General features: G+C 55.1%; 1 protein-coding gene across 1 annotated transcript in view; it reads left to right on the top strand.

Moving 5' to 3' along the window:
* The window catches only part of LTBP2 (latent transforming growth factor beta binding protein 2), a 74205-nt gene that overhangs the window by 49399 nt on the left and 9866 nt on the right, over positions 1-14940 (top strand). The window contains 16 exon segments of the mRNA XM_030483823.1: positions 202-276; positions 4237-4359; positions 4804-4968; positions 5790-6020; positions 6599-6621; positions 7319-7358; positions 7772-7864; positions 8930-9055; positions 9229-9357; positions 9754-9873; positions 10826-10945; positions 11148-11270; positions 11464-11589; positions 14040-14162; positions 14461-14586; positions 14684-14806. Coding sequence (XP_030339683.1) covers positions 202-276; positions 4237-4359; positions 4804-4968; positions 5790-6020; positions 6599-6621; positions 7319-7358; positions 7772-7864; positions 8930-9055; positions 9229-9357; positions 9754-9873; positions 10826-10945; positions 11148-11270; positions 11464-11589; positions 14040-14162; positions 14461-14586; positions 14684-14806 — 1866 coding nt within the window.

Here is a 14940-nt window from a genome sequence, read left to right on the forward strand (position 1 = left end):
TGGGTCACCAGATTGGCATCTGCCAAGCAGCAAGAGACATTGCTTGGAAAATATGCTTGCTCCCACGTTTCCCTCTGCCCTGGGAGTCATCGGAGTCCCATCCAAGGCAGACTAAGGACCCTTTCCCCTCTGCAGAGAGAAGGTAGGACGCTGATGGCTGGCTCCACTGCTGACATCCCACACTGTTTGCTTTCTTCGCAGCACACCCTGTGATTGAGAATGGGCAGGTGGAGTGTCCTCAGGGATACAAGAGGCTGAACCAGAGCCACTGCCAAGGTAAGGATGCTGCTTACATATCTCTCTCCTTCCCACATCCACTGTCAGAGTTATAAGTATCTACACAAGTAAAATACAATTATCTAACTCCCTGATACAGATCTGTGGAGAACATGACTTATAAAAATCTCTGTGCTTTCATCAAGGATGAAAGAAAACCAGGTAACACTGGGCTGCATGGCTCAGCTGATAAGCATCGTCAGTGTGTAGTCGGGCCAGCACAAGAAAACTCACCTGTTAAATCTTGCTGAGCCACTAAGGACCTATGTTGTTGCTCTGCAACAAGTGTGGGTATAAAAACACTTCTGCCATAGTCTGAAGCATCAGAAATTCTGTTGCCTGAAAACATTTAAGAAGGTTGTCAGCTTGTTCAGTTGTTCATTTATGAGTGGTAGAGTGCCATCAAAGCAATTCCTTCTGTTCCATGTCTCTTGTCCATGCTGCCAGGCTGCCCTGCCTGCTCGGGTCTGTCCATTTCTCACTCCCGCGGTCCCTCAGTTCCACGTGAGGAAGGTGCCATCTCTTCACTTTTCTCTCTGGTTAGTGTTTTTTTGGCATCTCCTGGACCCACAGTGCTTATATTTTTCTGTGCTCTTACTGAAGTGGAACTTTATGGTTCCCTTCTTGTGATTCACAATAAGCTGAGAGGTGTCATCTTGAAGATACAGCAGGGAGCCTGGGCACCAGCCGTGCAAATCCAGGGCTGGCAATCCAGTGACTCATCTCTTTTAGCCGGGACTTTCCACCATGCTTAATTAATTAATGATTCAGCCTCCCCACATCGTCCTGGGGGAGAACTTTGAACAACACAACAGCTTCTATTCTTGGTGCTCAGATCTCATCCCTTATGTGGCCACAGACAGTGCTACGGGTATGAGGAGCTACCCGGAGACATTGAACAGGAGTCCGAAGAGCAGAGCAGTTGGAGGGACTCAGTGTCAGCAAGCAGAGACCTGCAGCATGTGCTCTAGATTTGTGTCCCCTCCGGAGCAGAGAGAGGCTCACAGGAGCAGAGGGAGCTAGCAGTGTGGAGTTGGCTAGGAAGATGTTTTTGCACTGGAAGAAGCATGAACCAGAGATTTGTGCCTCTGTGTGCTCTTTCATAAGCTGGGCTAGAGAAGTACCATTCTGCAGACACTCTGTGGACTCAAGGTACTTTTCCCGTCTCTGCTGTTGCAGCGGGATGTGTGTCAGGAAGACCAGCACTGCACTTCGGGGTCCAGAGTGAGCAATTTGGCTGATAGACTGTGGGAGAGGCTACACGTGGCCTTCTTTCGCCAGCCCAGGTAGGAGGAGAGCCAAGGGGCTGGACGAGGGCTGGTGGTTCCTGAGGCCATTGGCTGTAGGAGAGGAGCTGAGTTGGAAAGGAGCTGAGCTCTGGTTTTGCAGGCTGACATCAAAGCACAGATGAATGACTGGAGAAGGGCCCTGGCAGAAGCCCACTTTCCTCTGTTCTGTATGGACAGAAAGGATTGCCTCTGGTATCTTCCAGCAGAGGAACAAATGGCTCATTTCTGCCAGATCTCCTTTCCTTTCCTTGCTGCATCCCATTGAGCAGGAAGAAGGCTGCAATGAGTCTGAGTTGAGAGCAGTGCTTGGCAGACCCAGCCAGGGAATCTCCTAGTGCTGCTGGGACCAGCAAGAAGGATGACACTGGAAGGGGTAATGTGCTTGCTAGACATGAGGCAAAGATTGTCTTGGAGGCTCAGTGGCAGGGAGGTGTGCATGCCCAGCAGCCACTGCACAGGACACACACCAGCACCGCACTGTCTGTGTATACTTCGTGTCTGCTGCTGACTCAGGTCCTTTCTGCTCACCAAGTACCAGCAACCAGCCTGCACCTTTCTACCACAGGCTGCCTGTCCCAGCCTGGCTCTTTCTGTGGAGCACCAGCAGGCTTGTGTGGGGTGGGAAGAAGCGGCTGAGACAGAACATGGATCTTGGTTTGTGGTCCTTGAGGCCTCTTCTTGTGGGCTAGCTGTCCCTGGCATGCTGCAGGAGGTAGGAGTGCGTAGCCCTGAGCACACCTGCCTGCTTCTGTTCCCTGCAGGGGTTTCCACTGTGTGGGGGTCCTCGCTGCCAGTGGAATAGAGGGGGTCGGACTGAGGCTGGGATGTATGTGGCCCAGTTTTAAATTAAGCTCATAAAGCCCAGCCCTTGGTGCTTGTTTGTTTTGTGCTCTCATGGCTCTAATCCCTTCAATCCCTTTGCTTATGTGGAGGCCAAACACGTGCCAGTTGGTGTGTTGGAGTGACGCGGTGCTCTGACCATGCCAGGGAGTGACAGGGATGAGCCCTGAGGCTCCTCTGGAGAGACAAGCCTTTTCTCTTATGTGCTGGGGTTCCCAGCACATTTGGGGTCTAGCCATTGGTAGTTCTCATGAGCCCTGTCCTGTGCTTGGTACGGAGCAGGAAACCATTACATTACATACTCAGCCAGATCCCACTCCTCCTTGGCTTGCTGCACGTCTCTGTAGCATTGGTAGTTCCAATTGACTAAAATTGTGGCCTGGTCTTGATGGCGCCTGTGTGTCCCTACCGTTTACGGGACAGTCAGTGGGGTGAACGGGGCATTTAAGAGCACAGGATTGGGTAGAACCTCTCAGGTCACTACGTCTGAACTCCAGCTGTCATTGGTGGCTGTCTGACACCTGCACTTCCACCAAGCAGTAATGCTTCAGCTCTGAGGAATAAGGTAGAGCTGGAAAAGCCATTCCTGAGCCTACCTGCCCTCAGTCAGGCTCTTCCACTATTTCCATTCTTCTGAATGTTCCAGCAGCCCACTTCTGCACCCCGTACACCTTAATACAGTCTCTAGAATATAACTGGGTGCTCTCAGGACACCTGAGGTCTCACCAGTGCCTTGTACACTGACATTGGGACTGCCCTGTGTCCTTGGAAAGTGTTTGGTGTGATCATCACGTTTGGTGTAACATCACATTGACATTTCTTGGTCTTGGCAGCTCACAGCTGCCCTGCGAGCAGTGACTGTGCCCACATCCCTCTCGCTGCCTGCTTCCATCTCTTAGCTTGTAGCATATGTTCCTGTGATTTGTTCCAGGGTAGTGCTGAGGTTCATCCCACTCCTGCTGCTCCATGTTCCCATTCAGCTCTTCCTGCACTGCTTGTGCCTCCTGATACAGCACTTTTCAACAGCACACTGACTTTTGTGGGCCAGGCTCTTTAGTGAAAATATAAAGCTACATCAGTCCATGGGGAGGGCTTCCTCTTCACTCTCCACCATGAAAACTGCCCTTCGCTCCCCCTTATGCATCTTTTGCCAATCCCTGTCTTGTCCAGCTTAGCTCATGCATTCCTATGTGGTGCTGTAGGAAAGGTTTTACAGCAAGCCTGATGGGTGAGCCTGACAGTGTTTCCCTGAGATAAGCCCAGTTCTCTTCCCAAAGACTGGGTCTGATTCCTGCTGAGTCAGACGCAGAGCCAGAGCTTGAGGCAGGGCTTGAGCTTGGCTAGTTCCTGCTTGCTCAACGCGTTCCTAGAAGAAGACACTACAGCACTGAGCCACAGCCCGGCCCACCACCCCTGTGCCTCTGGAGGGGATCAGTCACTGCCCTCCCTGCGTGCTGGCACTGAGTTTCTCAGCAAGGGTCCTCTGCGGATGATGGCTCCATGCAAGCAGGACCAGGGACAGGGTAAAAGGACAACCAGGGTGGCTCACTGTAGAGACCACATCTGTGTTCCACGAGGACTGCAAAGCAGAGCAGTCATTCATGAGCTATCCCTGCAGCTGCAGTGAGCAAGCTCTGTGCTGCACATGTGGGACTGCTGCTACCACAGAGGTCCCCACCATGCTGCTTGGTGCAGAGGCTGCCCCAGACACCAGCCCGGCTGAGACACCCTCAGTCCCCGGCACCTGAATGGGAGGCACTAAGGAGGGGATTCATTTCACCCCCAGCTTCCTCACATCTCACCATATCTCACATCTCTTCTCTGTCCACAGATATCAACGAGTGCTTGATGCAGGGCCTGTGCAAAGATGCTGAGTGTGTGAACACCCGTGGCAGCTTCCGCTGCACCTGCAAGCCTGGCACCATGCTGGACCCATCCCGTAGCCATTGCATCTGTAAGTGGTCCAGGGAACCTTGATCTGGATCGAGGGATCTCGGACGGGGCCTGAGCCCATGGCTGAGTGAAGGCTGCAGCCTTCTTCCAATCTCTTACAAGTGCGTTTGAGTTATGCTGTGTGCAGGAGGGGTCCCCTTCATGCATTATCCTTCTCCATGGATATGGAGAAAAATGGCCTGGAGGGGATGTGCCTGCAGTGTGGCAGCAGAAGACACAGCCTCCTGGGTTGAGAGAGCTCCCACAGGAGCTGGATTTGCTTGGGACTGGCACTGCTGGGGGAATGGCCTGATGGCTCAAGGCTGCAAGAGGCAGGGGCAGCCCTCGGAACAGTCTGGGAGGCACGGGCAAAGAAAGGCCTGAGGGGGAGAGACCGAGTGTCCCCCACTCTCTCTGGGGAGCACAGAGCTTGACCTTTGTCACTGACCCCGCCATTGTGTTTCAGCGGACAAAGCCGTGTCAATGGAGCAGGGGCTGTGTTACCGCTCGGCATCTGGCAGCGTGTGCTCCTTCCCGCTGTCCCACCGCATCACCCAGCAGATCTGCTGCTGCAGCCGCGTTGGCAAGGGCTGGGGGAAGAACTGCGAGGAGTGCCCTGTGCCCGGCTCAAGTGAGTGTTCCCACCTCAGCTTTGCTTCTCTGGCTACACTGGGGTTTGGGCTTGCCTGAACATGCTGCCACGTGGGTGGCCGCAGGACCCAGAACTGAGCGGTGCAAATGCTGGCCTGTGAGATGGGTACAGCAGCCCAGGAAGCAGACCTGGATAATACTGGGAAGATAGAGAAGCCCCTGGTGGGAAACCACTCTGTACCAGAGGGAGAGCACAGCCACATCTGTGCCTGGCTTTACCTGACAACCGTTGTGTCTCTTGTACACCTTCTGCTGGGATGAAAGCCAGGTGAGGATGAGTTTGGCATATCTCAGCATGGGGTTGGGTGGAAGGGAAAGCACTGAAATCCTCAGGACTGGAAAAAATCTTCAGGTGGTTTATGCAGAGCATCTTGAGTGATGTGCTCAGTGCCGAGATAACGGGCTCATTTTTATTTGCCCCCTTGCTCAGCTTAGACCTTCCTGTGGCATGATCCCTTACTAGCAGTGCTGACCTGGGAAGGGATTTAGGTTTTGGTGTCTGGGAATACTACCTGGTGCTTGCTGGAAACCCACCCTGCCCTGTGAGCAGATTGCTTCTGCAAAAAGCATCCACCTGCTGCAGCCCAGATGTGTTTCCATAAGGATTTAACCCTTAGAAATCTCCAGAAAATAATAGGATGGGAGAAACTGGTACCTGCATTCACATACATGCCTGTCCATCTTCAGTTCTTTTCTACCGCATGTCCCACACATGTCTGGGTGCGGTAAGCCAGGTGATCCCTGCACCGGCCTCTTCCTAACATCTGCCATCTAAAGCTTTGATGTGATTTTCCCTTACAGAAGCCTTCAAGGAGATTTGCCCAGCAGGACATGGCTACACCTACTCCAGCTCTGATATCCGTCTGTCGATGAGGAAGGCCGAGGCAGAAGAGCTGCCTCTCAGCTTGGAAGAGCAAGGGGAGAGCAGCAACTGGACATTGGACTGGGTGGCAAGGAGACAGCAACTGCAGGACGGCCTGCGTGGGAGCATCCTGGAGGCATTCCCACACCCTGGCATCTCAGCAGGAGAGGGTAGTGTGGGATCTACTGCTTAAAGCTGCTCCATCTGGGCCCCTAGCAAGGGTGGGCAGATTCACAGGTCCTGCCATGCCCGCATGGGTGGACTTCTATCTGTTAAAGGCTTCTACGTCGGTATGAATATACAAGATGTTCTTCAGCCCCACTAGTGTTCCTGGGGCATGAGGCACCATGTCTTCAAGCCTTTGGAGAGGAGGTCAAGTGTTTCAGGCTCCTGCAGCCGCATCTTTGCAGTTGGTGGTGGCTGGGCAGGCTGCCTCCACTGGGACCCCAGGTCTGTGTGGCAGCCCTGGCACTGCAGTCCTTGGGCTTCTGTCCAACTCAGCCGGAGAGAACTGTGACCAGCTGCTTGTGCCAGCACCTGCTGAAGCGGAAGGTCCTGGGGTCTGTGCAGTGCCAGGAGAGGAGTCTGGGTGTGTTGACTTTGAGAACAAGCTCTTGTTTGTTGTTGGAGGAGTGTGAGGGACTGAGTGTCAGTGCCTTAGAGGTGGGGTGAAGGTAGGACAGCCAGGGTTTGAGGAGGATGCCTGCTTGCCTTGTCTCTACTCACCAGGCACTGTTTCACTTTCCAGGTGAAGTTTCTTCTGCTGCACAGGTGAGAAAGGTTTGTCTGCCACAACCACGGTAGCTTGATGGGCAAGAAGGGGAATGTCATACAAATAAGTGACCGGGAGGTATGAAATGTGGTCAGAGAGAGTACTAAGGAGAGCAAGTAGGTGCTGCCAGAGGGAATGATGTCATACAAGCTGCAAACCCTGTCATCTTGGCTGAGTTGCTGTGGCTGAAGGCCATGTGCCCACTCAGCCTGTGCTAAGAGGCCACTAACTCAAACAGCAGGAGCTGAGACCTCTGCTGCATTAGTTCATGGTGAGCGTTGACTCCAGCTGGTGTTTGCTGGGCGGGGGTAGCAGCCCAGGCTGAGGCTGGAGCTGGCTGAGGTGTGGGTGCTCACTCCCTGCTGGCTGTAGGGCTGATGGGTAGCAGGAGGAGCAGTGGCTGTCCTCAGCCCTCCAGAGCCACTGGTGACAGTGGCGGTATTTACCGTGCCACCTTGCAGGGATGCCTGCCTGGTAGCAGTGCTTTGGGTCTCACCTGTGTGGCTTGCTGGTGTGGCCCCTCTGTGGGTAGCCCCCTGGGCACAGCCAGGAGCTGTGTTTTGCTCAGGACAGAGTGGCTGTGGCAACTTCTCCTACCAGGACAGTGTCTTGGGGAACAAGAGGATCCAGGAGGTGGGTGGGAAAATGTCTTGGGGATGCTGCACCCCAGCTACAATCCTGTGTTTTGTCCCTCAGGGTGTTGCTGACACCATCGCAGAGCCTGCAATGCGCAGAGGTGAGTGCCCAGCTGGCAGGAGGGCAGGGTGGTTGTGGGGAAGAGCACAGGGCAGCGAGGAGAGAGGAGAGCAGAGGCTGGGAGCTGCCTCTTCTGCACAGCAGACCCCAGCACTGGGCAAGACAGGCTTCTGGCTCGGCTGGCTGCAGGGTGGCATGGGGGACCCCCATCACGCTGGGGTGGCTGATGTGTGGCTGTAGGGATGTGGGGAGGTGGTGGATCTCCAGTGAGGTGAAGGAGGCTGTGTTAAATAACTGGATAATGAGATTACTGCAGCCACCCTGCTGCACCTTCTCATACGCTGTCTTAGGGCAGTGGTTGCAGGGACACCCAGCACAGGTAAACCTTGGGTGGGCATCTCTCTCTGGGATTGAGAGCTGGACCTCACCTCTCTGCTTTTTCTTCCTCAACAGAGGAAGAGGAGTCCTGGCATGGTCCTCCCCAGCCTGGCCCCACCACCACCTGGGATGCTGCTGCTCCAACACAGATGCCAGCACAAGGCTCAGGTGTGTGTTCACTGCTCCCAGGGACTTTCCCCCTTTCTCTGCCTGTCACTATGGGGAAATGAAGCCCTAAGCTCTGCCCAGGAGCTCTCTCCTTTGCCCAGCCTGCTTCTCTTCCCGTATACCCCCCTTGACTTCCCAAAGAAAAGCTCCTGCCATGCCACCCTGGGGTGTGGTTCCATCCTGGTCCTGGCTGCTGCCAGGGAAAGCCGGCTGGCTGCAGGGAAGCACGAGAGCGCTCCTGTACAGGAGTAAAGCGTTTGGCTTTCTGTGTGCTTCCCCGCCTGCAGCTCGCTTGCCCAGTGCAGCAGTGGCTGCGGGGCGAGGGGATCACGCGCTCGCTCGGGTGGCTTTGGCCCTGTTCCCCGGCAGTGCAAGCTGACTCATTGGGAAGGGGGAGCGCGAGGGGAGGCATGTGGCTCCCGGGGCGGCTTGTTTACTGTGCTGGAAACAAGGACGCTGTTGTTCCAGGGTTGCTTAAGTGTCTGGGAGTGTGGCCCCTGCCCTCCACCGGGGGCTGGAGCACCTTGGGGAGCAGGCCTGGCTGAGGCACCTTGCTGAGGAATGCATCTTCCTCAGTAGCCTTTTGTTTGGGGTTGGGCTGTCCACACACACACACGCACTGGCGATCCGGCTCAGTGACAAGGGGTGTGTGGTGCCTTGCTGCTCCCCCTCTGTCACCTGCACCCCCCGGCAGCAGCAGGGAGCCCTACTGTCACCCCAAAACGAGCCCCCTACAGGCACCAGGCTCTGCTGCCAGCTCTCCTCAAGGCATGGGGCTGGCAGGCTTCCTCACCACCCTTTTGTGGGGCCAGGGCACAAGAGAATAGTGCAGGGGACGTGGGCATCCCAGCTTGGCTCAGGCCAAAGGAGATGGCAGGGTCTGCCATGTCCTCCCTGCAGCCCCATCAGTGCAGGCTCCCTGAGGATGTAGAGGATCAGGCTCAGCATCGCCCTCCAAGAAGTTAGGAAACAGCCTCCCCAGAGTGATGCTGGGGACAGAAGGCAGACACTAGAATCCCCACACCCTTCTGGTGCTGCCACCAACCCCATGCTCTCTCCTCCCAGAGGTTGGCAGCTGTGCCTCTTCACCTCTCTCCTGCGGAGCTGGTGCTTGTGTGCTCACCCCAGAAGGATACAGCTGCTTGTGCCACCTTGGCTACATGCTGGACCGCAGCCGCCACCACTGCATTGGTAGGTTGACACCTCCTCTGCCTGCTGGGCCTTGATGGACCATTCAGTCCTTCATGCTCCTGGGAGCAGGTTTTCTTGCAGCCCTGCTGAGCCCCTGCCCACCTGCTGCACAGCAGGGCTGGCAGGGGGCTGCGAGTGGTGACTGCCTGTCTTCCGTCCTTGCCTGGCCACAGATGAAGATGAGTGCCTGAAAGATCCTTGTGCTGGAAAAGGTCACTGCATCAACAGTGTGGGATCCTATTTGTGCTTCTGCTACTCTGGGTACACCCGGGCTGTCTCTCAGGGCAAGCAGAGCTGTGAGGGTAAGTGGTGTCTGCCTGGCACAGGGCTGCCACCTCCCCAGGGTGTCCCCAGTCTCCTGCTCTCGCTCACTCTCATGCATGTGCACACACACACATGCACATGTGCACACCCTCCCTCCCTGCAGGCCTGCCCTTGGACAGCCTGATCCATGGGGATCACTCTCTCCTGCTCACTCAAGTACAGGACCTTGCCCATGATGATCTGGGCAGGAGCTTGTGATGCCAGTGCTGGTCATTGCTTCAAGGGGATACTAGGACAGATGGGGGATGAGGGAGAGCCCCGGCATGGGTCCTCAGGGCAAAGCCTTCTGCAGGTGGAGCAGCTCCTCTCCTGCACCCAGCCTTCCTGACACTGGAGGAGGAAGACTTCAGGACTGTCTTCCTGCCTGTTTCCAGATCGAGATGAATGTGAGCAGCCCTCTACCTGCCGAGGACAGCGATGCATCAACACCCCTGGCTCCTACCGCTGCGAGTGCAAGGAGGGCTTTGCCATGGGACACAGAGGACAGTGTGAAGGTGAAGCTTGCTGCTCCCGTTCCCCTGCCCCTTCAACCCACCCTGTGCAGGGCTGATCACCTTTCCTCACCACTCCATGTTTCCTCCTGAAAGGGAGGAAAGACCCCACCATGTTTGTCAGCCCTGTGCCCTCCCTGAGGGCTGCCTGTCCTCTCTGGCTTTAGGAGGGACAGGCTTTCCTGGGCAGAGAGGGGTAGTTCTCCCAAGATCCTCTCCCACCTCCCCAAGGAGATCCCCCACGACCAGCCCATGTCAGCTTTCCATTCTGGGAGGAGATGCCCATCCATTTTCATGCTGCCTTGACTCTGTGTCACCAGACCTTTGTGCACCAGTCTGTGCAAGCAGACTGCAGGGAGAGCAGGCTGCCTCAGGCCATCTGGCCCCACAGCATCCCAGTCAAATGGCATGACCTGGGCCCCTCAGAGCATTCAGCCTGGTGCCTTATCATTCAACAATGTGCCTGATCAAAGATTCCCCTTTCTCAGTAGCTCATCTCCAGCAGAGAGTGGGAGACTATTTTAGGAGGCAGTACGGGAAACAGGGCATTCACAGAATGCTGCTCCCCCTGCTCGGCCTCCAGAAAGCACTTGCCTTAAGGACTTCCTGAACTGGAGGCTGCATCACAGTCATAGTTATGAAAGTCCCTGATGAAACAGCCCTGCACAGATGTTCTCTGATCTCTTTCTCTGCCCATGCACTTCCTGGCCTTGGCAACGTCCTGCAGCAGTGAGCTTTGGTGCTGGATTATGTCAGCCCTTAGGTGTGGGTGTGGGATCCTGAGTGATAAGTGGGACTACAAGAAGTGTTACCCAAGCCCTGGGAAACTTGTCTTGCCTCCTCTTCAGCATTACTGTACCCCAGAAGGAGACTGAGGATTCAGCTGGATGGGACATCCTGGAGAAGGCTGCACTGTTTGCCTTTGGGAGCCTGAAAGGAGTGTGTTTCTTGGCAGATGTCAACGAGTGCGTGGATCCCAGCCCTTGCCCCAGCGGGAAGTGTGTCAATACACTGGGATCCTACAAGTGTGTCAGCTGTGGGGATGGCTACCGGGCCAGGAATGGGAGATGTATTGGTGAGGAGCTCAGGCTGTCTCTGGGCAGCACCCCATGGCAGTGCTCTCTGCAAGCCTCAGAAGGAGCAGGGGTACAGGCAGCACCCTTTCCCTATGGGCAGCCAGCCTGCATGGCTGGGACACAGCACCCTCAATGGCTTGGGTGGTGGGGACAGCCCTGAGCACCTTCCCATGCCATGTTGCCCTCTGTTGTGTCATGCAGACGTGGATGAGTGCCTTGTGGAGGGGACTTGTGCTCACGGACGGTGTGTCAACCTGGATGGCTCCTTCCGCTGTTCCTGCTACCGGGGCTACGAGGTGGCACCTGACAAGAAGAGCTGCCAAGGTACCAGGGAGCCATGGGTCCAGACCCTCTGAAGTGTCACACGCCCAGTCCAGAGGTTTCCTTAAGCTCTTCCTGAGGGCTCTGCTGGGGTCCTAGCCACCATGTTGGCTGGTTCCCTCAACACATCTGCTGCCAGACGTGGTTACTCCACATCCTTCCCACTCATCCCGCGCTCTCTCATGTGCCTATGCAGACATCGATGAGTGCACATCGCAGGCTGCCTGTTCCTCTGGACTCTGCCTCAACACCGAGGGCTCCTACTCCTGCATGGCTTGTGATGCTGGCTACACTGTCTCCAGAGATGGCAGCACATGTGAAGGTATCCCTTTCCCTGGGACAGAGGAAAGGGTGCTGAAGGGAAGAGACATTGCCACAGCTGGGTTGTTGGTGGTGTCTGGGGACTTGTTTAGCCTCAGGATCCTCCTCCAGCTCTTTATCTCTCTGATCTGCAGAAAGCCGGGGAGGGAGGGATGCAAGCAGATGTTGCCTAGAGCAACAGGAAGGTGATCTTCCTCACACAGGAAAGGAATAGGGCAGAAGGACCTTCTGATGAGAACCCTGGACTAATGATGACCTGGGGGATGCTGACACAGGCCAGAGCATGGGAGGCCTGGAAGTGTGGGCAGAGAGGAGTTGTTTGTGGTTCAGTTGAGAACTATGTGCCTGGGAACACATGCCCCAAATGCAGGTCCTCAGCAGAGGGAGAAACCTTGAGTACACAGCCAATGGATAGACTGTGGGCACCCAGGTTTCATCATTTTTTCCCAGCCCCTAACGTAACTTGGACGTGTTTAAAAGGAAAGCTCAGCAAAGGCTCTGCTGTGCCAGATGTGTGTGTCAGAGAGTTATTGCCAGCATTGAGCTGTGCTGGTTGTATTGTTGAGACATGAGAGCGCTCTGTCCCAGCCTTACAGCCTGACTGCCCCTCACAGGCAGGGAAATTCCCTCCCCGGTGGCTGCCCCCAGGGGACATCCTGGGCTTGAGCTGGCTTGATGCAGACTTCCTGTTTGGTGCAAGGGAAGGGAGAGGACAGAGCTGTCAAAGGTACTTGTTTAAAGATTGGCCATGTGCTGTGAATTTCTTTCTGGAGCACTGTAGAGCTCTGCAGCCTGCACATAGCTGGCAAACAGAAGATGCTGCTCTTAGAAGACTCCCCTGCATGCGGGCCTCCGATAGAGGAGGAGCGGGAGGCTTTCCTCCCTGTATTCTCCTTTGTTTTGGTGTCTGAGAATGCCACCGTGAAATGAGTTTATTTTCCATATGCTTTTTGCATGCAATGGAAGGACCATTGTTTGATCTCTTCCATCTGCCCTCCCCCTTTCACAAGACTCCACGTGAGCCCCTTCTTAGCCACCTTGCCCCAGCTGTGTCACAAGGACACCTTATCAGGGTTCGATACTGTCTGGGTCACACTGACCTGAACACTGATGGCAGGATGGCATGTTCTTTCCTGCCTTGGCTGGTGTCCTTGTCAGTGGATCTGGGTTTCATATTTGAAAAATGATAAGGGTTTCATGGTAGTTTTGTGATAAATAAACTAGGTTATGGTTCATCTCCAGAAGGATTCAAGAACATTGTTACTTGCAACTCTTTGAGATTGAAGAGCTGGGAACCCTGCCCTGAGGTGGTAGGGAGTGATGCTCATCTATGGTTGTGGCATGATCAGTGCTCTGCAAAGAGGAAGAGAAGGTCCCTGCCCTGCCCGCAGGAGCTGCTAGTCTCAGGGCTTTAGCTCTCGGCAGGGGAGAAGAGAAGAGGACCTTCTCAACTACCATGTCTTCTGCTGCCTGCACACCAGCCCATCCTTCTGGTTAGCAGCATCCTGCAATGCTTCCCCCTACCTCATGGACCTGCAGGCAATGGCAGTCTGCTGGCATCTCGCAGCCCTCTGCTAGGGGGAAGGTACTCCTCTGTCCTCTGCTGTGAGCAAAATCCTCAGAGTGCCAGCAGACTGGCCAAGGCCTGGAGGAGTTGGGTGGGAGAGGGTTTGTGTGGAGCTCTGCAGCTGGGTAACAGCTGACGCAGGCCCCATCCAGGTTTGCAAAAGGACATCGTTTGCAAGTCTGGCAGGTAGGAAAGCAGAGCTGCAGAAGGTATGGCTGGAGCTGGGTTACTTTCCTGGTGTTTGCTCTTGTGCAGTTGGCTGAAGAGAGGGTTTGTCAGCAACTGTTGCTCTGCACTGGCCTCTTGGTGGCTGTGGTACCCAGTGCAGAGCTCTGCTGGAGGTGGACACTAGGGTTAGCACTATCCCTGTGCTTACAGAATCACGGAATGGCTGAGGTTGGAAGGGACCTCTGGAGGCCCCCTGCTCAAGCAGGACCACTTAGAGCTGGCTGCCTAGCACCATGTCCAGATGGCTTTTGAATATCTCCAAGGAGGGAGACTCCCTGACTTCTTTGGGCAATCTGTGTCAGTGCTCAGTAGTCTTTACAGTAAAAAAAATGTTGCCTGATGTTCAGGTGGGGCCTTCTGTGTTTCAGTTTATGCCCATTTCCTCTGGTCCTGTCTCTGGGCCCCACTGACTTGATGCTGGGATCCAGTTATCCTGGTCCCTGTGATGGAGGGAAGTGAAGGGACTGGGCTGAATCCTCACATGTCTGTAACAGGGAGTCTCTGCCCTCATCTCACTGTGACAGGACGATGTGGGAGAGCAGCTTGAACCCATCTTGCAGGCCAACAGCTGGGTGATGGCTTCTCTGGGCAGGGATATTCTCTAGTGGTGGTGGCAAGAGCTGGGGTCTCACTGTGTGCTGTGTCTTTTTTGGCAGATATGGATGAGTGTGAGGACCCTACTGTTCAGTGCCAGGGGGGAGAGTGCAGGAACACCCCAGGCTCCTACGAGTGCCACTGCCAGACTGGTTTTGAGCTCATCAATGGCACCGTGTGCACAGGTACAAACCCCATCCCTTCAGCCCTCTGAGCCTCCCTATGGATCCTCCTTCTTTCTTGGCAGGGAGGATGCTAGTGGCAAGGCAGGTGATGCCATCATGCATGGCACATCTGTAAGGTTGTAGCCAAATGCAGGATCACCATGGACAGGGAAGATCTCTGTCTCCATGGTGAGAAAACCAGGGTCCAGGAGCCCTGCGAGGGCTGCCTGTTTGAGACTGGGGAGAGGGAATCATGAGGCTTTGGTGAAGGATGTGTCCCAGTGCTGGGTGCATGGTCCTGACTCTGCTCCCTCTGCAGATGTGAACGAGTGTCTGAACGGTGAGATCTGTAGCCCCAATGGCGAGTGTCTCAACAATCATGGATCCTACTTCTGCATTTGTGCTCCTGGCTTCTCAAATGTGGCTGGCGGAGTCAGCTGCCAAGGTGAGCTGCAGGATGGCAGGGACATACCTCAGGCCCTGCCCTCTGCTCTCTTCTGTGCTGTGAGATCCAGGTTGACGCTTTTGGCCTGTTTTTGCAGATGTGGATGAATGCGCAGACAAGTCCCGGTGCTCACAAGGCCAGTGCCTGAACACTGAAGGGTCCTACAGGTGTCTCTGTGAAAATGGGTTCAAACACTCCCAGGAGACTGATGACTGCGTGGGTGAGAGCTCATTTTTGGGAGATCAGGCCCCTGGGATCCAGGGGGTGGATGCAGCGAGTGCATGGGGAGAGTGGTTCTGTTGCCAGCACGCAGAGTTGCCGGTATCTTGTTAGGACTAGCTTAGGGCCTCAGGC

The sequence above is a fragment of the Strigops habroptila genome, chromosome 4, assembly GCF_004027225.2.
Source record: "Strigops habroptila isolate Jane chromosome 4, bStrHab1.2.pri, whole genome shotgun sequence".
In the NCBI taxonomy this organism is placed as follows: domain Eukaryota; kingdom Metazoa; phylum Chordata; class Aves; order Psittaciformes; family Psittacidae; genus Strigops; species Strigops habroptila.